The 25,588-nt window shown below is 35.9% G+C and overlaps 1 protein-coding gene across 14 annotated transcripts in view; it reads left to right on the plus strand.

Moving 5' to 3' along the window:
• The window catches only part of KCNT2 (potassium sodium-activated channel subfamily T member 2), a 425,289-nt gene that overhangs the window by 165,371 nt on the left and 234,330 nt on the right, over positions 1-25,588 (plus strand). For 13 of the 14 annotated variants that reach the window (XR_014326811.1, XM_082857000.1, XM_082857001.1 and 10 more), the window contains 3 exons: positions 12,574-12,622; positions 15,004-15,063; positions 24,597-24,671. Coding sequence is in view for 13 of the 14 variants with exons in the window: in XM_082857000.1 (XP_082713126.1) it covers positions 12,574-12,622; positions 15,004-15,063; positions 24,597-24,671 (184 nt within the window). In the remaining variant the exon portion in view is untranslated. Of the gene's footprint in view, positions 1-12,573; positions 12,623-15,003; positions 15,064-19,053; positions 19,181-24,596; positions 24,672-25,588 lie in introns of those variants that run through there. The other variant, XM_082856994.1, reaches the window with a different exon arrangement.

The raw sequence follows: 25,588 nt of genomic DNA on the forward strand, positions 1-25,588 counted from the left end.
GTTTTATTTATTTGAGCCTGCTCCCTTTTTTTCTTGGTAAGTCTAGTGAAAGGTTTGTCATTTTTTTTTATCTTTTCAAAGCACCAGCTGTTGCTTTTATTCATCTTTCCTAATGTTTTCTAAGTCTTTATTTCATTTATTTCTACTCTGATCTTTATCATTTCCCTTTTTTTTTTTTTTACTGTTTCCCTTCATTTGTTCTTTTTTTCTGGTTCTTTTAGGTATAAAGTTAAGATTGTGTATTTGGATTTTTTCTTGTTCCTTGAGGTAGCCCTGTATCTGTATGAACTTCCCTCTTAGAACAGCTTTTGCTGCATTCCATAGGTTTTGGAATGCTGTGTTGACATTTTCGTCTCACAATAATTTTTTATTTCCTCTTTGATTTCTTTTTTGACCCATTGGTTATTTGGTAGCATGTTTTTTTATTTTGATGTATTCGTGATTTATCCAGTTTTCTTCCTAAAATTGATTTTTAGTTTCATACCATGTGGTCAGAAAAGGTACTTGGTATAGTTTCAGTCTTCTGATATGTTTTGTGATCTAACATGTGTCCTATCTTGGAGAATGTTCATGTGCACTTGAACATGTATGTTCTGCTGAATTTGGATGGAATGTCCTGTATGTGTGTATTAAATACATCTGATCTAATGTGTCATTTAAGACTAATGTTTCTTTATTTTCTCTCTGAATGATCAATCCATTGATGGAAGTATGGTGTTGCAGTCAATTTCTCCCTTTAGGTGTCTTGATATTTGCTTTATATATTTAGATGCTCCTAAGTTGGGTGTATATATATTTACAAATGTTATATCATCCTGCTGGGTTGACCTTTTTATCATTATCTAATGCCCTTCTTTGTCTTTTACTACAGTCTTTGTTTTAAAGTCTATCTTGTTTGATATAAATATAGCTACACCAGCTTCCTTTTTATTTTAATTTTCATGGAATATCTTTTTCCACTCCTTTACTTTGTCTGTATGTGTCCTTACATCTGAAGTAAGTCTCTTGAGGCAACATATAGATGAGTTTTTTTTTAATCCATTCAACCACTGTATGTATTTTGATTAGAGAAGTTATTCTATTTACATTTAAAGTAATTATTGATAGGTGTGTACTTATTACCATTTCATTACTTATTTTCTGGCTATTTTTGTAGTTTGTCTCTGTTCCTTTCTTCTTCTCTTGCTCCTTTCCCTTGTGCTTTGATGACTTTCTTTTTTGTTATATTTAGATTTCTTCTTTATTGTTTTTGTATACCTACTGAAGGTTTTTGCTTTGTGATTAACATGATGTTCACATATAACAGCATATACATATAGCAGTCTCTTTTAAATTGAGAGCAAGTTAGGTTTGAACATATTCTAAAAACTCTACATTTTTATCACTGCCATCCACGTTTTATGTTTTTGATAGCATATTTTTCATTTAAAAAATTTTATGTATGTCATAACTAATTATTGTAGTTACAGTTACTTTTACTACTTTTTTCTTTTAACCTTAATAATAGCTTAATAAATGGTCAGTCCACTAGTTTTATTGTGTATTTACCTTTACCAGTGAAATTTTTACTTTCTTTTGTTTTCTTGTTACTTGTTAGTGCCTTTTCTTTTCAGCTTAAAGAAGTCCCTTTATTTTTCTTTTAAGGGTGGTTTAGGGATGATAAAATCCTTTAGCTTTTGCTTGTCTGGAAAATTCTTTATCTCCCCTTGGATTCTGAATGATAACCTTGCCAAGCAGAGTATTCTTGGTTGGAAGATTTTTCTTTTCAGCAATTTGAATCTATCATGCCACTCTCTTCTGCTCTGCAAAGCTTCCTCTTGAAAATAAGCTGGTAGTCTTATGGAGGTTCCCTTGTACATAAAATGTTGTTTTCCTCTTGCTGCTTTTAATATTCTCTCTTTAACTTTTGACATTTTTATTGTAATGTGTCTCTCTCTGGGTTTGTCTTATTTGTAACTCTCTTGTCTTCCTGGACCTAGATGTCTGTTTCCTTCCCTAGGTTAGGAAAAATTTCAGCCATTATTTCTTGGCATAAACTTTCTGCCCCTTTTCTCTCTCCCTTCCTTTTTTGTCATCCCTATCATGTGTATATTAGTCTGTTTGATGGTGTACTGTAAATCCCTTAAGCTGGCTTCACTCTTAGTCATTTTTTTTTCTTTTTGCTGCTCTTACTGAATGAATTCCATTATCCTGTCTTTGAGTTTGTTTTTTTTTTTTCTTCTGCTTGATCTAGTGAACCCCTTTACTGCATTTTTTCAGTTCAGTTATTGTATTCTTCAGCTCTGTGACTTTTGTTTTGGTACTTTCTTATATTTTCTATCTCTTTGTTGAAGTCTTCACTGTATTCATCTGTTCTTCTCTCAAGTTTGGTGAGCATTTTCATGACTATTATTTTGAACTCTATATCAGGTAAATTACTTATCTCCATTTCATTAAGGATGTCTTTTTAATCTTGCTCTTTATTTTGAAACATATTCCTTGGTTTCCTCATTTTGCTTGCCTCTCTGTGTTTCTATGTATTAGGCAAAAGAGGATACCTCACCCAGTCTCGAAGGAGTTCTATTGTGTAAGCAGTGAACATTATTGTTTGACCTTGCCCTAGCTCTTGGTGGTCTCTCAAATCTTTGTGATTGTTTAAGCAGTGTGGTTTATTCTTGATAAGTTCCAGATTTTGAGGTTGTGCTAAGCCCTATCAGTGTTCAAAGGTAGGGATCTCAGTCAGCCCCTAGTTTCAGACTGATTTGAAGCCAGACTCTCAGGCAGCAGCTTTAAAATATGCAAATATATATAGTCTGGTGGGACCACTGTTGTTATCTTTACTGACCTCCAAACCAGGTAATTTGGAGGTGACGGTTGCAGAAGTCAGGGCTGTAGACGAGTGTATATGCTCTTTTCGGAGGTACTGGTGAGCTGTAGCAAGGCCTGGGAGGGTGCAAAGATGGCATTCCCCTAGCCTAGGTTCCCTGAGAGCTCCTCTGTAACCCCTAGATGTGTGGAAAGCCTGAAGCTACTCCTTGCACTGAGGCTCTAGGACAAGAAAATGGGCCTTTTTTAGTGGAAAACGGGGTGTGTTTCAGTCTGCTATGTCATTGGGGTGGTAGCTGTGATGCCTAATTATTTCAATCTCCTGAGGCCCAGAAATGCAGGCCTCCCTGGCCACCAGGGCCAGGTACTCAAGGGGCATCACCTGTATTGACGCTCTGCACCCGCGGGCTTCATTGGGGCCACAAGATAGTGTGGGTGATGCTAGCAAGGAGAGGAAACACAAAAATGGCACCCACCAGTGCCTCTGTTTCCTGATGATGTCCAAAGAGAGCCCTGTGCCCTTGGCAGTTGCTTTAAGATTGACTAATGAATCTCCTACATATGTGGTCTAGGTGCTTTTTAAACTGCTGCCTTTTCTCTGAGTCTTAGGGTGAGTTCGTCTGCACGTGAGCCCTTTAAGAGCAGACTTCTAGTACCCCACAGCCTTTTGGGTCTCCTGAACCTAAGTCCTACTGGTGTTCAAAGCTGGTGGTTTTCTGGGCTCATTTCTCCAGGTCCCAAGGGTTGGGCGTCTGTGTGGGGCACAGACTCCCCGTTTCTCGGGGAGAAGCGCTGTATTGTGAGATTCCTCCCATCCGTGGGTCACTGCGTCAGAGGTGGGGTTTTTGATGAGACTGCATCTCTGCCTCTCCTACGTGTCTCATTGTGGCCCTTTTATCCCTTGTTGTGGAGGAACACTTCTGCTAGTTTTCAGGTCTTTTTCAGAGGGAATTGATCCATACGTAGCAATAGATTTGGTGTGTCGTGGGAGGAGATGTGTTCAGGATCTTTCTACACTGCCATTTTGAATCACCTCCTGAATTGTAGTATAATTTTAAAGAATGTTGTATAGAATTTATTTCTTCAAGGACATTTTAGGTGTTTGTCACAATTAAATTGATCTGGTTTTCAGTTAATACATCAATGTAGTATTTGTAGTTTCTTTGAAAACATCTCTTATTTCGTTTATCTATTTGTCTAATGCTAATACTTGACACCTACACATACAATTTTTATTGCTAGTCAAAGTACTCTATTTAATTGTTTGAAATGAATCAGTCTCTTTAAAGACCCAAATACTTTTCTGTTCTTGATTCACATATACTCCAAAAAGGTTTACTCTACTGTGTACCAGTTTTGTAAGTATTTTCAGTTATAGTCTAGACATTACTTTTTTTTAAGGGTTCCTTGAGGGCATTATTCTAAGTGAAATAAGTCAGACAGGAAAAGATAAATACTGTATGATCTCACATGTGGAATCTTAAAACAAAACAAAACAAAACAAAAACAAAACTGGTTATTTATTCTTGAATAGAAACATATCAGCATTTATTGGGATGCCTGATTCAAGTCGCAGATTTAGCTTGTGTAGTTCTTTATCTAATTTGAGTTAAATGACATTGATTTATTTTAACTTACTTTTCCCTTCGTTATCATGTTGCTTTTATTAAATTGCATTTCTATTCATTTATGGGTTTTCCTTTTAGTTTCTGTCTTTTGCTAGAAGCAGTAGGGAGGGGGACTGGGTGTGTAGTGGCCTAAATAATTATTATGTCAAAGCTACTGTGGGTCTCTGTCCAGCCTACAAAATTGAAAATAATTTTCAAAGCAGAAAACGAATTTGATGACTAACTTCTGTACAGTTATTTTTTCATGTGGAGGCTCGCCCTAAGAAAAGTAAAGAAAAAAAAAGATCAAAGTTAAGTGGAAAATGAAGTCATAATATGCATTTAAATGAATTGGTTACTCTTCAGCTTGTTTAGATAGTGAAAATGGTTTCATATGTGTTAAAGGGTTTGGAGATAAAGATTAAAAAGTGAAATTTCATTGTGTAATAATTTACATGATAATCCTTTATGATATAATTTATTCAATGAATATAATTATGGATATTTCACTATATCTGTTTTGAATACTTAGTATGTATTCATATTGCTGTAAATGAAGACATAGGTACGAAAAGGAACATTAACTACCCTCAGGAAATATTCAGCCCTTTAAAAGGTTTTATATTTTAGAGTTCTTATATTTTCTGGCTCTGGACTAGTTGTTTTATATATGTTATTTCCTTCAGTACACACTTAATGTTATTATTCCTACCTTATATATAAAGAAGCAGAAGTTCTCTCCTTTTTGACCTCCACTTTGAGAACCTCAGCAGTAATTTTTTTTATCCGTGATTAACTTGTTGTCTGCAGGAAGCCAGCACCTCCCTGCCACTCCCCAAATTCTAACTACACATTCACCTTCTCTACTTGGAGGTCAAATAGGCATTGCAAACTTGCCATGTTCCAGTCGACTTTTGTGCTTTTCTACATCTCAGTGAATGGCAACCCCATCCTTCCCCAAACCCTGCTCAACCCACAGCCTCCTACATTTCGGTTGATAGCAACTTCATCCAAACAGTTGTTCAGGCCAAATGTTTTGGAGTCAGTAAGTCTTCACTTCTCTTTTTTCCTCACATTCTGCAGCATGTGCAAAATGTGCAGAAAGTTCCATCATTTCTACCTTCAAGATAGTTCAGCATACGATCACTTCTCAATGCTACCATCCTGGCCAAGCCATCTTCTCTCCTCTGGATCACTGCAGTACCCTTCCTAATTAGTCCTGCTAATTCTGCCTTTTCTCCCTTTTGGTTTATTCTTAGGGAAGCAGCCAGTATTCCTTTAAAGTATAAGTCAGATCTTGGCACAGCTGTGCTCTGAATGCCAAAGTACCTGCCATGGCTATAAGAACCCCCATTTTCCCTGCATCTCCCTCCTTGTTACTCAACCCCCCACCCACCCACTTTGCTCCAGTCACGTTGTCCTCTTCTCTGGTCCTGGGTCACACCAGACACCTTGCCAGCTCAGGGCCTTCATACCTGCTGTTCCCTCTGTCTGGAGTTCCATCAGGTAACTCTGGCACATTTCCTCAGATATTTACTCAAAATCAAATTTTTAGTGAAGCCTTACCCAAACATCCTTTTTAAAATTGTATTCACCTCACAAGACTCTCTTGAATACTCTTTTTTCCTTTCTTTTTACATTTTTCTCCATTGCCTTTATCTCTTTCACATAGGGTATGTCTGTTACTTGTTTATTTTGTTTTCTGTATGTTCCATGTAGATTGCAATAGAAATTTCACAAGGGCACAGATTGTTGTCTGAATCCAAAGAGCCTGGCACCATATGGCACTAGTAGTTATTAAACAAGTGAGTATTGATTGAGTAATGGGTGAGCATGAGTAAATGAAGATCCTTTGTTTACTTCACCTCACCAGCCTCTTAGTCTGGCCATGCTGACCTACTTGAAGCTACTTACCTATACTCTGCTCTCCACTGTCTCTGGGCCTTTGAACATTTGCTCCCAGTTCTTGCGCCCATGATTTCCACTCCTGTCCCTCCTCATTCACTCTTTTTCAACGTACCTCAGGACCTTTGGACCTTCAGGACCACAATTTATTGGATAAAACTTAATCTGACACTCTCACTTGACATCATGCCCTATAACCCAGTGCCACTCTGGGTTAGGAGTGGTTTCTGGGGATTCTGCGAGTGTCCCCCACATATTTCTGTCACCACAGTTAACATGTTGCCCTTGATTTCACTGTTTACTTCTCTTCTCTCTATACATTCACCGAAGTCAAGGGCCATGTTGTATTTGCCTTTGTAGCTTTCATATTTAGCATAGGACTTGGTGGGTCAGTGAATGTTGCTGAATTAATGGAATTATGCTCAATGGTTTTACTGATAATGTTGCACAATCCAGATGATTGAAGCTCACTGCCTAGAGATGTCAGTTAGTATTACATTTATTACATTTTCTGTCTATGTGTTATTAAAAATGGATCACATTTCAAACCCTTCCAGAAACCCTCCAGCATTGTTTTTAAAACTTGGTGATTTATAAATAAAATGTACTTTAGAGAGACCTGGGAATCATAAAATGAGGCATGATAGAATCCTTCTAAGAGTAAAAGGGCATTGGCAGGTGATAAAAAGTGAGATAATATTATTTGAAAACATTAAGAGGAACAAAGTTTCCCATAATTAACTTCTATGCCATATTAGTAAGAATATTCAACTGTAATTACAGAGGATATACACTTGAAAAATCAGATTACCGCAATGAAAAAATATAACAAAAAAACTCAGGACTCTATTTTGAATACAATGTTCTGTTTGGTTCCCATTGTCAATGTAATATTGGTTAATGAAAAACAGCAGTGGCCCTTATGAGCACAGGCTCTATTTTAAAATAATCAGGCTAATTCAGCAAAGAGATTTATTTAATTAGAGCTTCTGACATAATAAAGCTGAAGATATTTTGTGCCGCTTTGCTTTATTTTTAAGTCCCAGGAGTCAAAACTGATATGCAAATGTTGCAGGTGTGGACAAACTGAAGGATATGAAAAGAATTTTACTTTTAATGTATGAAATTGTGCAAATGACAAGCTCTCATGTACACCCAGTTTGTAGTAAATGATTTAAAGGCATTAGCAAAGGAAACACATGCAGCATGTAGTTCATGAATTTCATTGAGAGCTGAATCATCAGCATTGACTCATTGCCTGCTGGTGCTTATGGTGGCTCTTCAATGGGTCAAAACTCACGCATCCTCTCCCACTTTAAAAGTTGTTGAAGTGATTATTAATTTTCAACATCAAATGATAAAGACAAAAGTAAGAAGCATGTAAATGTCTTATATTTTATGGTACTTGGATTTACATTTAAAATCAGTGCCTAATAGAGCAACAAGTGTGTTGAGATGACATTCCAATTTTAAAGGGTATTTCTTCTTTAGGGTAACAACTATTCAAAGAAGGAATATAATTTTCACAGTATTTTTAAATATCTGATGACCAATAAGATTGAATATCATAATGTAGACCTTTTCTTCTCTCATATACATTGGTTATAGTATAGATTAAAGCATCTCCAAGTATTGTAACATGTAAACCCCAAAATTCAAAAGAATTTCTTTGTTTACTAGAGTCTAATGCTGGTGCTCTTAGTCAGTATACTTCTCCATATGGCGACACACACACTCACACACACACACACACACACACACACACACACACACACACTATAACATGGTAAGTTCAATATTATATATGCAAGCCACTTTCATTCTGTGGCTATGTGCTGTCCTAAGACCCTAGAATCCTTCGCAGTCAGCTTTCAGAAAGATGAAGAGAGCATTGGAGAAGGCACATACAGTTGTTAAAATTATTGGCCGACAAATGAGGCGCATCACTCTTACTTGTATTTCATACTCAGATCTCATTTGAGAATCGGTCACATGTCATACCTTGACACAAAGCCTGAGAAATGTGGCCTTTTGCTGAAGAGTCGCTTTTTGCACCCAGCTCTGTACAGTGGAAGGGGAGAACGAATGTTGATAGACGGAAAGCCACTTCTGCCTCAGCCCGTGTGTGTCAGATGGAAAGGCTCTTAACTTCCATTCTCTCAAAGGCTCAACATTTAGTTCTCTCGTCCACACCCCGACAGTTAGTGTAAAGTATACCTGAGTTTTGAAAGGATTTGGCTATTGGAAAATGTTCCTAATATATTGTCAAGACTCTCCTATGCTTCAGTATCCTGGTCACATGCTAAATTTTGTCTGTCTTTCAAAACGTGGACCCAGAACCACAGGTAGTACTCATTGCTTAGTGTTTGTTACGGTTAGGCGAGTGTCATAATTTTCCTCCCTGGTTTAGGATCTTACACTTTCATTATACAATACTAGCTTGCCTTCTGTGTTTGGAGCTCTGGCAACCCGAGTTCACCTTGAGCTGTGACCCACAAGTCTTTCATATGAATTCTGCCCCATGTGGTGACCCTGTTACTTTCGCATGTTTACCAGGTGCTTGATTCTTCCGGTTAACATATTCACCGCCTGACCTCCACCTCTGTGGCCAAAGCAGTTCTGACATTTTCAGCAGCTCTTTTCTTACCTTTAGGAGAGGTATTTATTCACCATAAATAAGCACGCTGTGAAGAGTGGCTGGGGCTGCATATTATTAATTTTCCATATTTAACTTCATTATTTCCATTGTTTGATATGGTTCTTCTAGTTTTCATAATGATGCTTCAACATGATTTTATCTATAGGCCTACTTTTTTTTTATAGGCCTACTTTAATTTAGAATAACTGAGTGATATAAATTTCATTTTTATGTTTGCTTTTGTTATTTTATTGTTATAATTTTAAAAAGTGAAATTTATTTTTATGACTTTATAAATGGTTCATGATTATTGCCATATAAATACATAGGGCAAGGAAAAGGAAGTAAAAGTTACCTAAAATCTCAATACCTAGAAATAAGTATTTTTAGTATTTTGACCACCAATCTTTTGTAAATTCTATCTATACACGTATACGCGTAGCACACTCACACGGATACAATTATGACAGTATTATCTACATCATTTTTTTCAGTGAGTTTTTTTCTCAGGGATGGTATTTTTGCTGTTGTTAATGATGAGGAGCCTACTTACTACTATTCTCTTTTTGTTGGTCGGGTAGACTCCAGTTACTTTCCTGCTCTAAATAATATTGCAATAAATATTTCTGTACAGGATTTCTTTCCTCCAAGTGCTTTTTTGTCAATGGGATTGAAGCCTCGTTTGGAATTAGTCTGTCTGCTAGTTTCAGTTTCAACTCTTGTTTGTTTTGATGGTTCTCTAGGACTGTGCAGGTCAGATCCCACATTCTTTTTTCTTGATAAATTTATTTTATGCAGGAGAGTTTGGGCACTAGCTTTTTATTAGAATGTGTACATTTTCCTTCTATGCATTTATTCAGTTTAGTCCCTGGTAAATGGATGTAAAAGATGACTTTCCATTGGAGATCTTACTTTTTATCAAACTTTACATATTACAGTCTTGTAGAAACTTTTTTTAAGGATCATGAAACTTATTCCACATGGCACAGTCTTGTCCAAAAAAATCTTTTTTTTGAAGTCTTATTTAAATTTAAGTATCTGATCTTTCAAGACCTATTAAAACAATGTCAGATCAAAGAAAAGGCCATTAGTTTGATAACTAGCTTTTAGTAAATCTATGCTAATTACCAATCTCTTTTTGAAAATGTTCTCAAACATCTTATTTGCAATTTATTTTATGATTTTACAGAGATTGCTATCGCCTTAATTATTTCATAGTTTTTGTAGCATACCATTTCTATCTGCAAAAAAACATATGTATTATCCCTCTTTGCTCCTGCATACTATATTTTGGCCTGATTTCTCAAATGTTACTGAGAACATATGTGAGATGTGTTCTGGAAATGACAGTGTTGCTGAGTTCATCACTCACAATTTGCTTTTACTGGCACCATCCATTTGTTTGTATTGAATGCCTAGCCTACTATAGGCACGTACTTGGGAAGACATTAGGACCATAATGGTGGGTGAAATAGACATACTACTTCATCCTGTGGAACTTGCAGTTTAGTGAGGCACCAACTATTCAAGAAATACATTTACAAACAAATACAAGGTTACAACCTAGATGAGTGGCAGGGGAGGTATGGTGAGTGACATGGCTACACATGGAGATTCATTGGCTACATTGATCAAGGGGAAGCCTTCAGGAAGGTTTCCCTGAGAGAGGGTTGAGCTGAGAGCTCTCGGATAAGGGAAGAACATGTGAAAAGGGCTGTGATAGGAAGGACCATGTCACAGTTGACAAAGTCTCAGAATGCCAGGTCAAGGGTTTTGGTCCTTATCTTGACAAAAGTGAAGTGTCAGTACACAGTGGAGGGACTTCCCTGGTGGTCCAGTGGTTAAGAATCTGCCTTCCAATGCAGGGGATGTGGGTTCAATCCTGCATGCTGCAACTAAGACCCAAAGCAGCCAAAAACAAATACATAACTATTTTTTTAAAAAAGGAAATGCTTTAAAAAAATACACAGTGGAGTGATGTGATGTTGTGCATTTAGAAAGAATCTCTGTAGTTGTAATTTGGAGAAAAACTGTAGAAGGCAAAAGGAGGTTTAGGGTTCCAGTTGCAGGCTTTTGCAAGAGTCCAGTTGCAAAAAATGATTAATTTAGGTTAAGGTGGCTGTGGTAGTGGAGATGAAGAGAGGTAGATACATTCTACAGATATTTGGTGGGAAGAATTGAAAAGGTTTGGTGACTCATGTATTAAGTATTTACAAATAGAGGAGAGGAAAGCATCTAAGACGATGCCTAAGTCTTCGGCTAACCAAACACAATGGAATTTGGTTCCACTTACTGAGATGCGAAAACCTGAGAGGACCTGTTTTGGTGAGAAAGGTCACGGGTTTGTTTTGGAGCAACTGAAGATGTTAATCACCCAGGTAGATGTTACATTCTAGAATCACAAAGAGTACTTTAGTCTAATATGCTTGGTAATTTCTTTGAATAGTTTTCTAAAGTTTGCAATTCTCTTTAAAACAAGAATTTTAGAGTCTCTTGCCCTTTATTTTTGTTTAACATATTATGAAAAAGAAAATGATTCAAAGATTTAAAAATACACAGTCTTTTATGGGATTCCTCGAATACTTCCTAACTCTAGTGAGTAGGCTTTGTTCTGCTTTGTATGTTTTTTATTTGCATATTTTGGGCAGCGTAATACAGCTATTTTCATCTTTTCCTAAGTAGAGTGTATTGCTGTGAATGACTAGTATTTGAATCAACTGTACACCAAATGATATAGGTAAGGGTGAGGTATAAACAGTGAGAAATTATAACTAGTAGGACATTAGAATGTATGGTGTTCTTTGCAGACTATAAACAATTTTTAACGTCAGAGATAATAGGATTTTTAAGAGACATTTAAGGACAATTACTCCTTGTCCTGCATAATTTTTTTTTGCGGTACGCGGGCCTCTCACTGTTGTGGCCTCTCTCATTGCGGAGCACAGGCTCCGGACGCGCAGGCTCAGCGGCCATGGCTCACAGGCCCAGCCGCTCTGCGGCATGTGGGATCTTCCCGGATCGGGGCACGAACCCGTGTTCCCTGCATCGGCAGGCGGACCCTCAACCACTGCGCCACAGGGAAGCCCCTGCATAATGTTTTATGCTAACCTCAGTCACAGGTTTTTGGGTGATATATTAAATATTTTATAAAGATTCAAATCTGAATATAAATGTGCTCTGCAATCTGAGTCACTGACTTTTTTCTGATTATTTCAACTGTTGAATGTGTGTTGCCGATATATTGTGTTAAAAATAACAAAGTCCTAGAGTTTATGGAAGAGCCTTAAGTGGCTTTTCAATGGAGAGTTGATTAGCAGGTGGTTTGAGTTTTTCTACCCTGGCCATCCTCACTCCTTAAATAAGGGCCCATTGTCTTTTCTTACATGATTAACATGAGACCGAAAACAAAATTAAAAAGGTTTTTTTTTTCCTGGAACAGAGACGAGTATTACCAAAAAGAAAATTGAAGCAATGTAAGATTTTTTTTCTAATTTTAGTTATGGTATTTTATTGTTTTTTTATGGTAACAACATTTAAATATTTCCAACTTTAGTGAAACTGTGAAAATGAATGCTTTTTTCATTAAAAAAAACTAATGTCTTATTATTCTTTTTATAGGTCTCATATCTTTTGGGTGAACAGAAGTCTACCTTTATGGGGCTTACAGGTTATGTACAATTTTGTTGTATTCCTATATTTCTGGATTTATTTATATTTTACTGAGCAATACTACTGGGGAGAAAAGTTTTGACATTAAAAATGAGTTTTCGTTTATTGTTTAATTAATCTTGATGCACATCTTAAAATTTTTATTCCTTTCTTCATGTCTACATGAGCCCTCCATTCTACCTTTTGAGAATTTCATCATGATCAGGTTTAGACTTCAGAAAGCTTTTGAGGATCTGAAGGAAACCAAAGTAAACTCAACCTTGTTTGAAGGCACAACAAGTTCCCCAAACTACTTTAGGCACTCCTAAAGTCTTAGGTTATATCATCTTTGAAAAATTAATCAAAAGCCCATAACCATGTTTGCATTTTTTACCTTTTGTGCTCAATGTTGGGAACATGGTAGAATCTCAATAAATAATTGTTAAATGAATAAACAAATGAACAAACAGTTCGTATTACCAATAGGAAGAGCTTGGTCCCTAAGCAGATAATTTTGTAAATAAAACAAAAAGTGTGCCCTGGCATAAAAGGAGTCTTGAAGAAGGAGTAAGGGAACCTGTGGAGCACAGTGTGTCTGAACTACATTGTTGGGGTGTTCCCTGGAGTCCTCTGGATCTATCTTTGTTCCTTTTTTTGTTGAATTTCATGCCAGGCAAACTTTTTACAACTTCCCATCTCCTCTACTCGTGTCTCTTTCCTGCAGATACTTTTTAGTTTCTATTGTTTTTCAAAAGCAAAAATCATTCAAAGAGGAGAGTCTCTAAGATTAAAAACAGTTGAGTCTGGAAGAAATGGAAGGACTCAAGTCTCACTGTGTATAAACAACCTTTAAAATACTTTAAAATCAAATGTTTGGGTTGTCTTTTAAAGTCAGGTTGATTGTGTGGTCTGTACATTTTATATGTGACAATGAATTATTTTAATTATGTATGCATTGTGATTATAACTATGAATCAAGTCTTTACTATGTCTGCATATTTTGTATTTTATTGAAGTCAAGTTGTGTTTTATGTTTTTTTTTTACTGACTTTCATTTCAGTGCCGTACACACTTGTAAAGTAAGTTAATATTTTTATGAATAGTTATATATGACCTTGAAATATATTTTGATCTGTTTAAATTGCTTTTTATCTGATAGTGATATTCTAAAATAATAAAAACACTCATTTTCACATAGGATTTTGGGCAATTCATGCTAAAAGTGGTCTCAAGATCATCTAACAATGTGTACCTCTAGAAAAACTAAGAGATTATGATTTAGAGAATTTGTGGAGAAAATTGAAAAAGTGAAAAATTTCTATTTTACTATCTATCTACTGTATGTACTTCTGGACTTATTTTACTTAGATTGTCATGCATTCATATGTTTTAAAATTCTCCTTATATTTTACCTAAATCAAAGTTTTCATTCCAACAGGAGTCAGAATCTAAAACTCTATGGTATCTGCCTTTCTCATGCAGATTGACTGTACTCTCACAAATCTATGAACAAATATATTTGTTACCTCAGTTATTACATGTTGATGCTTGCTTATTTTGATTATATTCCTGTCTCCTGAAGTGCGTAGGGTCTTTAACACAAAATAATTTGGATGTCTTTACTGGTTACTTTTTCTGTTGCACTCATAGCTCTTTGGTAGCTGAGCAGAGGAAACTGTATAAAGAGTAGAGAATAGAGAGAAAAGTGGAAGCTTGTCTAGGGGGCTGCAGGATGCCCATGTCCAGCGGCAGAAGGGGAATTGGCTGCGAAGTCCATTCAAATAAAATCTGAAAGTATCTTGAAGTGCTGACATGGACTATTTTGTTTAGTGTTTGAGAATGTTTCATTTTGTTTGAAGTGGGTGATAGGATGGAAAGTATCCTTTAACTCCAAGCTTGTATTCTTTTATTTTCTGAAGGGAACTGCCATTTTTGGTGGGTGTACTGAGATGGTGGTGGTGTGGCTGGGGGAGAGCATTATTTGTGATGGGACAGTTGTGTGTGATTGTGTGTATTAAGAATACACACACAAACAAAACCTATTCTTTACATATGGTGAAGATTCCAGCCATCTGACTGTTCCAATCCCACATTTACATTTGTGGTAATAAACTTAAAAAGATTTATTGAGGAGTATTAGAAATTATAAAAACTAAGCTGTAGTGCCTGGGACAGCCTGCTGCCTACCACCTGTATATAGAAATTAAAGTGCCACATAGCACCTCCTATATCATATATATATATATATATATATATACACATATCATATATGATATATATATAAGTATATATGCATATACACACATATATGCACATATTTATAAAGTTAAAAGTATTGTAATCAGAATATATATTTTGATTTTGTTGGATTTTCTCATTAAGGTATAATTTATATTTTAGGTTTCAGTGGCATTGATAAGTCTCTTTGAAACAATACTGCTTGGTTATCTCAGTTATAAGGTAAGTTATTTTAATTAGAAGTTTTCTGCTGGTAGAACACATTACTAGCATTGACCCAGTATTCCTCTATTTATAATTCATACTCTGGGGATAAAGCAAGCTCTTCTTAAACCCCTTTAACTATTTTGAACCTCTCCAGTATGTGATGAAAAGCTGTGGTAACATAGTAATGTTTTCCTTGGTGGCTTAAACATACTTTGCTAATTCCCATGGGCTAATTTACCCATTACGTGCATGCTCATATGAGACAAGCAGATGGAATGGTTTGGCTTTTCATTGTTCTCCATCTCTTCTCCTGATCTGTACAGGAAACACTGAGGGAGAAAAACATGTCTGTTAGGAATTATTTTAATGAATTCCCTTCATTTTTGGCGAAGGTTTGCTTGGCTAACCCAATTTAACAAATGTTTATTAAGTTCTTATTTGATGAAGAGCACCACACTGTGCATTGTTTTTTTCTCAGTGAATTTACAATCTAGAAAGCGGGGTGGGCAGGAGAAAATTATATAGACAATAATAATACAAGGCCGAATAATAGGTACTTCCTATGAGGTGCAAATAAAGTCCTGTGGGGCTTCATAGAGAGAGGTGAAAAGACTGATTTAAGCAGAATCCTTGAATCAGTAACTTCAGTAAAGAAAGATGAAAAGGCAGAACATCAGGGATTTATAGAATCAGCAAAGGCATAAAAGAAGGAATGTGCATATAAAATTGGAAGGATGAATAAGTACTTAGGTTTGGGCAGAGTATGGCATATGTAGGAAAATATTGGTGGAAAAAGATGGGACGATATAGTGAGGGCCTCGTACGGCAACTTACAGTGGGAAGTTGATGCAGGATGTTGAACACGAGAGTTCTATAATTGTAACTAAGTTTTAGGAGTATTAGTTCAGAACATCTGTGCAGCACAGGTCAAAGAGATATGACACTGAAAACTACATGCTCAGTTAAGATGCATTTGCAGTATGAAAGGAAAACTTCGAGTGAAGCTTTGGCTGGGTGAAAGGAATACATTCAATGCAAGATAAGTCATGAATGTAGAAACTAAAGAAATCATCAACTGATTAGTTGAAATAGATGAGGAGAAGAAAATGTCAAAAATCATTTTAAGATTTCCTAAATCCAAATGACTGGGAACAAGGCAGTAAAACCAAGAAAAGTTACATCAAGAAAAAAATCAGACTGGGATCGAGATAGGTGGAATAATGGAAATGGTTTTGGAAATGATGAATCTGAGGTATTTTTGGACAAATAGCTGTGACATGCAGGCAATTGAAAAGGAGGATCTGGGACTTGCAGGAGAGATTTATTAAGAATTGACAGTCATTTCCATAGAGATGATGAAGGAAGCATGCAAGTCCATTAAGGATGGGATAGTAGCCAATGGAGAAGAGAAGGCCCACGTTAATGAAGATGCTTATAGTGTGTCCATAGGAAGAACCAAGCAATGAGGACAGACAGAGAATAGGTGAGAAGCATGGAAAGTCATCAGAATGGTTGTCATAGTCATCACGGATTTCCAGTTCGCAGTTTCTGCATGTAGGACGTCAACAAGTGCACTCAAGGTTCTGTTTTGGGGGAATTCTTATCTACCATATAAATTTCTTTCTCACTTCATAACGTAAGGTTTTGAAGATTACATTCCCTAGACTACTTTTTAATCCAAAATTTAGGGCAAGAAGTCTTTACAAACTCTTTCACCTTTTCCGCTGGCTTCCTTTTTAAAACTCTCATTAACTCCGCCTAAAGAACATAAGGCCAGTGTCTAATAAGGTGAGATTGATGAATTAGAAAGTGTAGAAAGAAAAGAGTGAGTGCCTTCCAAAAATAATACAGATGGATTGATTTAATATTTATGAGAAAAATAGGATGTTAGAAATGTCTAGGGAAGGAAAGTGTTAAATGAAAGCATGGGAACCTTGGAAAGTTTAGTAAGAAGCTTGAGAAAGGCTTTTGGGTTTACAATTTGGGAGATCATTTGTTATTCACCCTTAAGAGCCCAATTTCAATGGAATACAGTTGAGAGTAAAATTGTCAAATGAAGAATGTTGATTGACTGGTACAGGAGCTCCCTAGAGGCAATATAATGAGGTGGAAGATTGCCTCACGATGATAAAAATATGCATCTTTTAAAGAGAGCAAGTAGAGGGGACAGGAAAAAATGATGGATGAAGCAAGGTTTATAAAAAGTAAGAATAAGCTAGAACAGGAAGTTGAGGACTACTAAGTAGCTTTGGATACATTCTGTTCTTTTCTGAGAGCACAGGAGATGGAAAATGGTGCCTGAAAGAATATTTTGAAGTTAGAGGAGGAAGCTGAAAGATCTTGCACATAGCTGGTCACTTAATCCTAAATTACTTAGAAAATACTAGCGTAGTGATGGACACTATAGAATAAGATGTTGAGGAGGGACCTTTTAATGGCTTATTAGTATATCTTCTTGTCAGAATAGGTGCTCTATAAATATGTACTGATTGACAAATCTGGATTTTGGATACCTAGAAGAATAAAATAAAAATCAAGTAAATTAACATCCAAGATGTTATCTTCTAAGGTCTTTAGTATTCAAGTATGTGATAAATGTTGAATATGATACGCAAAAAGTGACAAACTAAAAAATTAGGCACGTGGGTGTTTTTTTGTAATTTAATGAAATCTCTTCCGCTAGTACAAGAGTATGTACAAATGCATAAACTGGCCAAAATATTAATCTGCATTGGTGAATGTATGTGCTCCAAATTCAAACTAAAAAGTAATATGAAATGAACTTTGGTGCTTTGCTGATAGTAGTCATTTAAAAAGCACGAAGAGATTCAAGGTGGAATTATAATTTTCCATTGTAATTATGTGGTGCTGACATTTGTAATCAATTAATTCCTGCCATTTATAAAATGAGAGCAAAGACCTAGCAGGTAGAGCTAGATGACATATAATATTTTCATTCTGACCTTCATAAACATTAATGTCTAGATGGAGGAGAGGTTCATGGTGAGAGTCCTGTGTGTTACAACACAAAAGATAAAAAGGAGTTATGTGACATTGGAAGGACAGGTTGCTGTTAATTACCTTCTTTTCCTTTCATATATTCAGTCAAATTCATGAACTCTTCTGACCCTTTCAATAAACTGTTGGATACATTTTTTGGAATGAAAAAATTAAATAATTGATAACTATTTATGGCATATATATAATGCAAATCCATACAGCAGAACTTCAAATGAGGTCCTTCTCTCAAATTAGACTTTTAAGAAAAATTATAGATAGGTATGCAGAAATGGATATTGTATTAGTAATGAAATCCATTTCTAATATTGCTCTTTGATATTTCTAGTTCTGAAATATCAATAGCGAATCAACATACAATTTTCTCATATTTGTTTACATCTGCATATATATATACAGATAATGTATATATTTACATATACAACATATATGTATATATGTGATATTTTAAAATAAATTTAATACTTTATTTGTAAGTACTTTATAGTTCTTAAAATTAGACTTTCTAAAATAAGCATGACTTAATCCTTAACAATTAAAAAAGTTTAAACTATCATGGAGACTATAGTTTTTTTTAAATCAAAAGACTAATGAGTAAAAGCAAAATGAGCAAAAACTCTTAAAAGTGTATGTTGAGGTTAGCAGATAATAACTTACAAATCCCTGACATCCACTTATTTTGTCCTCTGTCATACAGAATTGCAGGTCTGAAGTTAAATCATCATTCCATTCATGTTTATTTATCGCTGTTTGTCAAAATAGTCGCAGGGATTGCCCAACAGGGAAATTCTTATTCTTCTGTCAGATAGATACCCTCTATGTCTTTATCAGCTGCTTTCAAAATAGAACTCTATTTATACACATACATTCATTAACTCAAAAGGAAACAAAAACACACCCTGGCATAATTTCCAAATCTCTGAAAACAAAAGTTCAGCACACCTAGAAGGCTTTGGTTAAATCTACAATTCTTTTTTCTATACAGTAATCGCTTTATGAAAAAGCAACAGTTTTGAAATGTTAACATCATGATGGGCTTATTTCTGGAAAGAACAAAGGATTTGGACTAGGACGCCTAGATCCTGGTGATTCTGCTTACCATGCCATGGAAATGGTAAATCTAAATGTTGTTGAGTTTACATTCAGAAATACAAAAGACTGCCATAGGGTTATTCCATAATTTAAACTCACTGAAGGAAAGTAAGTTATTAGTCTTTTTGGTTAAATATTTTAAATATAGGTATTCTTAATATTATAGAAGAAAATGCTTTTTAAAAGTCCCATGTTCCATCCTGGGCTAACAACTAAATTACCATAAATCTTATAATTTTTAAAGTGCTTTTTAGAGTTACTTAGATAATAGTTCCAAACTTGCACTTTCTTTTATGATAAAAATAAAAGCCTGGTACATCTTAGAAAATCACCTGTTGTCCTGCATTTTTATTGGTTAAGGAAGGTTACATCCATACCAAATGTTGTAGAATGGTTAGATTAGGTTTTATTTATATTTTACTGAATTCTGTCAATAAGGAGAGGAACACAGAGAGCTCTACACGCTTAGAACAGAAAAACCTACTTTTTAGAAACTTTTTTTTCTTTAGGTTACCATTTGGAAGGAGGCTAATGCCTTTCATCTCGTTCAGGAAAATAAGATTAAGTGAAACAGGTATTTAACTTAATTTTGAAAGGCATGTGCCTGCCTTTTGGATCTTATTTCATGCTTCTCTATGTAGCCGCATTCTCCAGATTTAGGCTTTCTTTTTCCACCATAATTACTTTTATCATGTGGATTTATATGATGCAGGCCGATGGGGACTCTCTAATAGCCAATGCAACTTTTGGATAATTTTTCTATCTATTTTTCATCAGCTTATCTTAGGGGAGATAATTTATGAATGTTCAGAAGACAACCTGAGATCTTAGAATTAAACCTAATGAATATAATCGAAAAGTTATTCGCTTATTTTTAGCAATGAGTATTGCCTCCCTGTATAATTTTATATTGTGAAAATTAGTCCTCAGGGGGAAATTCCTTATTTGCTACAACACACAAATACACACACATTAGCTATGAATCCACAGGAGCGTGTTTGACATAATGCAATTCTAGTTTTTATTGAGGAGCTTCAGGCTGTCAAGGACTGTGCTAGGAACAGAGCAAAGAATCCCAAACTAAACAGATGCTCTCACCTGGACCTCATGACATTAAAATCAAGTGTTGATTAAATATATAAAAACAAACAAAAAAAGGAATGAGAAGGATGTTGATGAAGATAGAAAAACCTAGTGTGGGAATCTGATCTTGTCTGGCAATGAGGGGGCAAGGAAAGCCTCAAAACACTCAAAAGATTTTGAGTTAAGAGCTGAAAGATGTGTGTGAATTAACTAGACAAAGGGAAATTGGAAAGGAAGGTGGAGATTTTCCAAGTCTCTTAAAAAGCACTTGCCAAGGCCCTGGCATATATAAGGAGTGGAAGGTCTTAGGAAAGAATGATCTTTAAAATTCGGGGGGAGAGGACAAGGAGAGCTAAACGATAATGTTGCCTTTTGTAGGTTGTAATAGAATCTGTGTTTCGCTGTGCAAGTGTCTGAATTGTTCAAGAGTTACAAAGTGAGTGGGGGTGGCGTGGGGTGAGGGGTAGGGATTGGCACATGAGATGTGCCTTAGAAACGTATTCCTGGTAACACTATGGGAGGTGAATGGGAATGGGGCAAGAAGGAAGGGGAGGAGACCGGTTAGGAGGCTGGAGTGGGATTAGCATTAGAATGAGAACCAGAGGACTCAAGGTCCATGTATGAATCAGGAAGTCTTATTGTCGAATTATTCTTGTTTAGCATGTGAAAGGAAGGTGTAAAGAGTTTCTCCAGAACTTTTGGTTTCTGTTACTGGAGAACTAGTCAGGGCAAACATCATAAATTTTACTTTTAGGTAGTCTATTTTATTGGCATAGAGTTGCCTGTTAGTCTCTTATGATCCTTTGTATTTCTGTGATGTCTGTTGTAACTTCTCTTTTTTCATTTCTAATTTTATTGATTTGAATCCTCTCCCTTTTTTTCTTGATGAGTCTGAGTCATCAAGATGAGTCGTCTCTATTTCATTTATTTCGATCTTTATGATTTCTTTCCTTCTACTATCTTTGGGTTTTGTTTGTTCTTCTTTCTCTAGTTGCTTTAGGTATAAGGATGGGTTGTTTTTTGAGATTTTTCTTGTTTCTTGAGGTAGGATTGTATTGCTATAAACTTCCCTCTTAGAAGTGCTTTTTCTGCATCCCATAGGTTTCGGATTGTCTTGTTTTCATTGTCGTTTAAATTTTACTTTCAGACATATTACCCACAGGGTGCCTTTGAGGCATCTGTGTGAAGCAGTGGATTAGGCAGTGGAGATCTGACAGAGATTCTCAGATAGAATATTGATCTGAGCTAGAGATACAACATTGGAAGTCATTGGTTTATTGTTGACGATATGTTGAAGTTGACACATAGACGAGATTACCTAAGATGGGTATATAGCCAAGTACTCTTGAAATGCTTTCTTCCAGAAAACCTGGTGAGCTTTGTGGCCATAAGTTTAACAACTTATTTATAATTGCACCAGGAAGGCTTTAAACAATAATATTCTTTCAGGGGTTTCCATTTGGATCCAATAGAAAGAAATATAAATGTTTAAGGTCAAAAATTAATTATACCAAGAAGGGAAGAATATAAGATATTTGAAAGTTTCATCTATTCATTCACATGCTTATTGAGTCCAAATGTCATATAAACAAATAAGTTTTATAAAATGTTACAAAGATATATCCAGGTAGTTAGTGGTGAAGGTATGGGGACTGAGACATTCCAAGCAGAGGGAGAAGTATGTGAGCAAAGTTGTAAAAGTATGAAATAGCGTAGTGTGTTCAGAGAACTGCCTCAAAATCAGTTTTACATGTGATGAATCTGTAGCTGAATTCAAGGTGGGCTAGGAATGTAGTAGGTACAAACCAAACCAGTAGCCAGAGTCCAAGTTATGAAGCTTCCTATGATGTAATGAGGAGTTTGGATGTTAATATGATGGCAATGGAAATTTGGCATTTTAGAAAGAATTCTCTGGCTTTAATATGGAAGGTAAATCAGAAGGGAACCCAACCAAGTCACATACCAGTCATGAGACTCTTTTACTGGTTTGGGAAAAAATCATAAAAATCAAATTGGTGTGTTATAAATGGAAATGAAGAGGGACATTAGAGATAGAAAGCCTTTTGGTTTACTACGAGCTAAACTTTCCAGTGTGCCACAGCTAAGAAAACCAACTAATCTTGCTGTGTATTCGTAGAAAGATCCTGCCGTATGACCAGTGGTAACTGTACTCATACCCCTCCCCACTCCACCCTGCCATCTTCTTCTGGTCACATTGGTCTCTTTTCCTGTGCAGAATCATTGACATCAAGGAAGGATGTTCAATGACAAGTAAAAACACAGTAGGGAAAGAGTAAGCCAAGTGTTAAACATTCTGGAAACTGAGTCATGTAAAAAACTGATGAAAGACATGGTAATGTTAACCTGCACAATAAAAAATAGGAGCTTCACATAATTAAAATCAATTATAAATGGTTTGTTGAATAGGTAGGCCTGACTCAGTGCAAGTAGGAAAAGGCTTTAGTCTTCCTGCATTTCTCCTTCAAATCCAGTCATTTTCCTTATGAGCCATGATCATCAGATGAAGTCTTGGGCAGGTATCTTAGCTTTTTTAGACTTTTCAATCGCAATACAAATCTCAGTTTAGTACTTAAGAAATTATGATCAGTATGTAAAAATTTAAAATTCTTATCCAGTTTTAACTTTTTCTTGGCCTGGAGCCACATGGGGCAGGGGATCATCTTGGGGGCCATCTCCTCTTTTCCCCTCCTCCCTTATTTAACACCCCCTGATTTTGGTCCCTCAGGGATGAGGAGGCATGGGGAGAAGTGAGGTCAGCTTCTGGGACGAAGTTGCCTTACTGGCACAAGAACAGTTTGCGGTTGGGTTGCTCTGATGGCAGGTCCAAACGGGACTTTTGTAGTTCTCCTGAGGCCTTTGGCCAAAGCTCCTTGATGCCTCAAGCCTCAGGCTGGCCATTAGGGCTCTGACCCAGGCCCTGGGGTCCTGAGGGCTACCATCTGTCACGGTTCCATGTCCCCTTAGGAACACAGCCCTCCTGAGTGTGAACTTAGAATGGCCATAAGTTTCATTCTTTAGGGTCTATATCTCATCCGCAGAAAATAAGTACCTCTTAGGACTGGCGTAAGTGTGGCCTGTTGTCATCTCAACTCTCTTTGTCTTTGCTCTGCTGTTTTTTGATGCTGTTTTTTGATGATGTTTTAAGCATTCGCCAAATGCAGCCCCCATGTCTGAGCACATCTGTCTGGGTCGTTCACCCAAGCTCTCCTCACTGAGCTGGATGTGGTGAGGGAAGTAACACAGCACCCTTGTATCTCTACACAGAGGAGATCTCATTGCTTCTGTTTCTTCCACCTGCTCCCTCCTCCACTCTTTATACAGCTTGCAGACGGGTGATGAACTAATGATAACAAAACCTCTTCAGCACACAGACGATTGCTGATCTAGAAATTGCCTTGTGAAGTGGAGGTGTTTTATATCATTGTAATGTTTTAAGGCTTTGGGACCTCAAGAAAAATAAAGAATCCCAATATTATAGCCAGTGTCACAAAATAATTAGACATTACAGGGAGTCAGATTTCAAATTGCCTTACTAATGGGTAGTTCTTGTTTTCATAGACGAATAAACTGCTTTAGGAAGTTCTGAGTTCTTTTTTACTAGACACCGTTCAAGAAAGTTTCAGGAATGACCTGTTAGTCAGTGCAGTTGCCCAGAGCTGCACAATTAGAAGGGCCTGTGCTTGTTTTAATGCTCTGATGTCACCTTCTTGAAATTATTCATAATTTGTTAATAAGAGGCCCTGCTAAGAGGCCCTGCATTTTCATTTTGCCCTTAGCCCCACAAATCAGGTAGCCAGGCCTGATTAATATTGTTGCACTATGTGGGTTGGAAAATTAGAATCCAGAAGATTGAGAAAATCCTCCCTTTAAATTTTATTAATCTAAAAACAATGTTAACTCCAAGGAACATTGTTATATGTTTGTGTTTGCGAACTATTTGATATGCTTTAAAGTTTGTGAATGTAATTATTATAGTAAAAAAATTAAGATTGGGTCGCTTTTTCATTGATTCTGTAAGGTTTTTTAATGTGTTTTATTTTTACTAGTAACTTTTCTTCCATGAAATATGTTATGATTAAAATGTGTTATATGCAATATTCAAGGATTACTACAAACATTTGTTTTACTTCTTACACTGACTACAAAATTGAGAGGGCACAATTACATTCAGCAAAATAATCTCTAAAAGTCATTGCTACATTTCTAAATAATAATTTGGCATTCTATTAATATAAACATCCTTATTGCTAGAGAAATTCTGATGCTGTCTTTTTCCCCCTTTAATGGGATTCAGTTATAACTGACTTTCATTTTTACTCATTCTTTCTTGGAAGGGAAACATCTGGGAACAGATTTTACGAATACCCTTCATCCTGGAAGTAATTAATGCGGTTCCCTTCATTATCTCAGTAAGTCCTAAAAGAATCTTTAAAAGAAATAAGTTTTTTATTAGACATAAAGTCTTTAAATCTAAATAGTAATAGATAACATATTAGCTCAGATGAATGAATTTAGACTTTGTTATTGTTTTAAATCATGGTATTAAAAAATAAATAGTAAAATCAGTTGGGTAACTGGATTGTGAAATTAAGTGAAAATTAATGAGATTTAGTACAATTGCAAAATGAAATGCTTTTAGAAATATATGCTCTAGAGGTGCCATTTTAACAAGTGTCAATATTGTCTAAACAGACCAGGAATTAATCATTCCATTTCTTGTGTATATTGTGGAATTAAAAAAAAATAGAAACCAAGTAAAACCAAGTATTTATAAAGGTTTCTCATGCTAAGAATATGTTTATCTCGAGCTTAACCACAGGATTTCCTAAGTCCAGTTCTCTTTTTACTAAGAAAGTTGCCATCAGCCAGACAACTAGTAATTTACTTCTTTATCAAAGTCTGTGGAGGACCAATTCCACAGTGATCCTGTTTTAACTACAAAGTATGTAACTAGCACTTTCCCATTGCAAAATTAGGTCTTAATCGCTGTTTGATAAAGTTACAGTAATATCTGTTGGTAATATGCTTTCTAAACCTTACTTGTTTGAATTTTATTTGGAAAATTATGAAAAGAAGTCAATATGATCTGAGGTTGTTGCTCAGTTCTGACAATTATTTTAATTTGAGTGATTTATCTAGAGGAACAACTGGCCCCAGATTGAATGGCTAATTCAACATAATTCCAGTGGAGTACAGTTCCCCAAAGTCAGTAAGAATGTTTGCATCTGCAGAGACTAAGTGGTAATGCTATGAAAAACTAAAGCTCTGTCTCCTTACATCTACTTTTTACTTCCAGCTGCAGGAAAGAAAGAGGTGATGTCTATTA

This window comes from Leucopleurus acutus (assembly GCF_964270905.1).
Source record: "Leucopleurus acutus genome assembly, chromosome: 2".
NCBI classification, from domain to species: domain Eukaryota; kingdom Metazoa; phylum Chordata; class Mammalia; order Artiodactyla; family Delphinidae; genus Leucopleurus; species Leucopleurus acutus.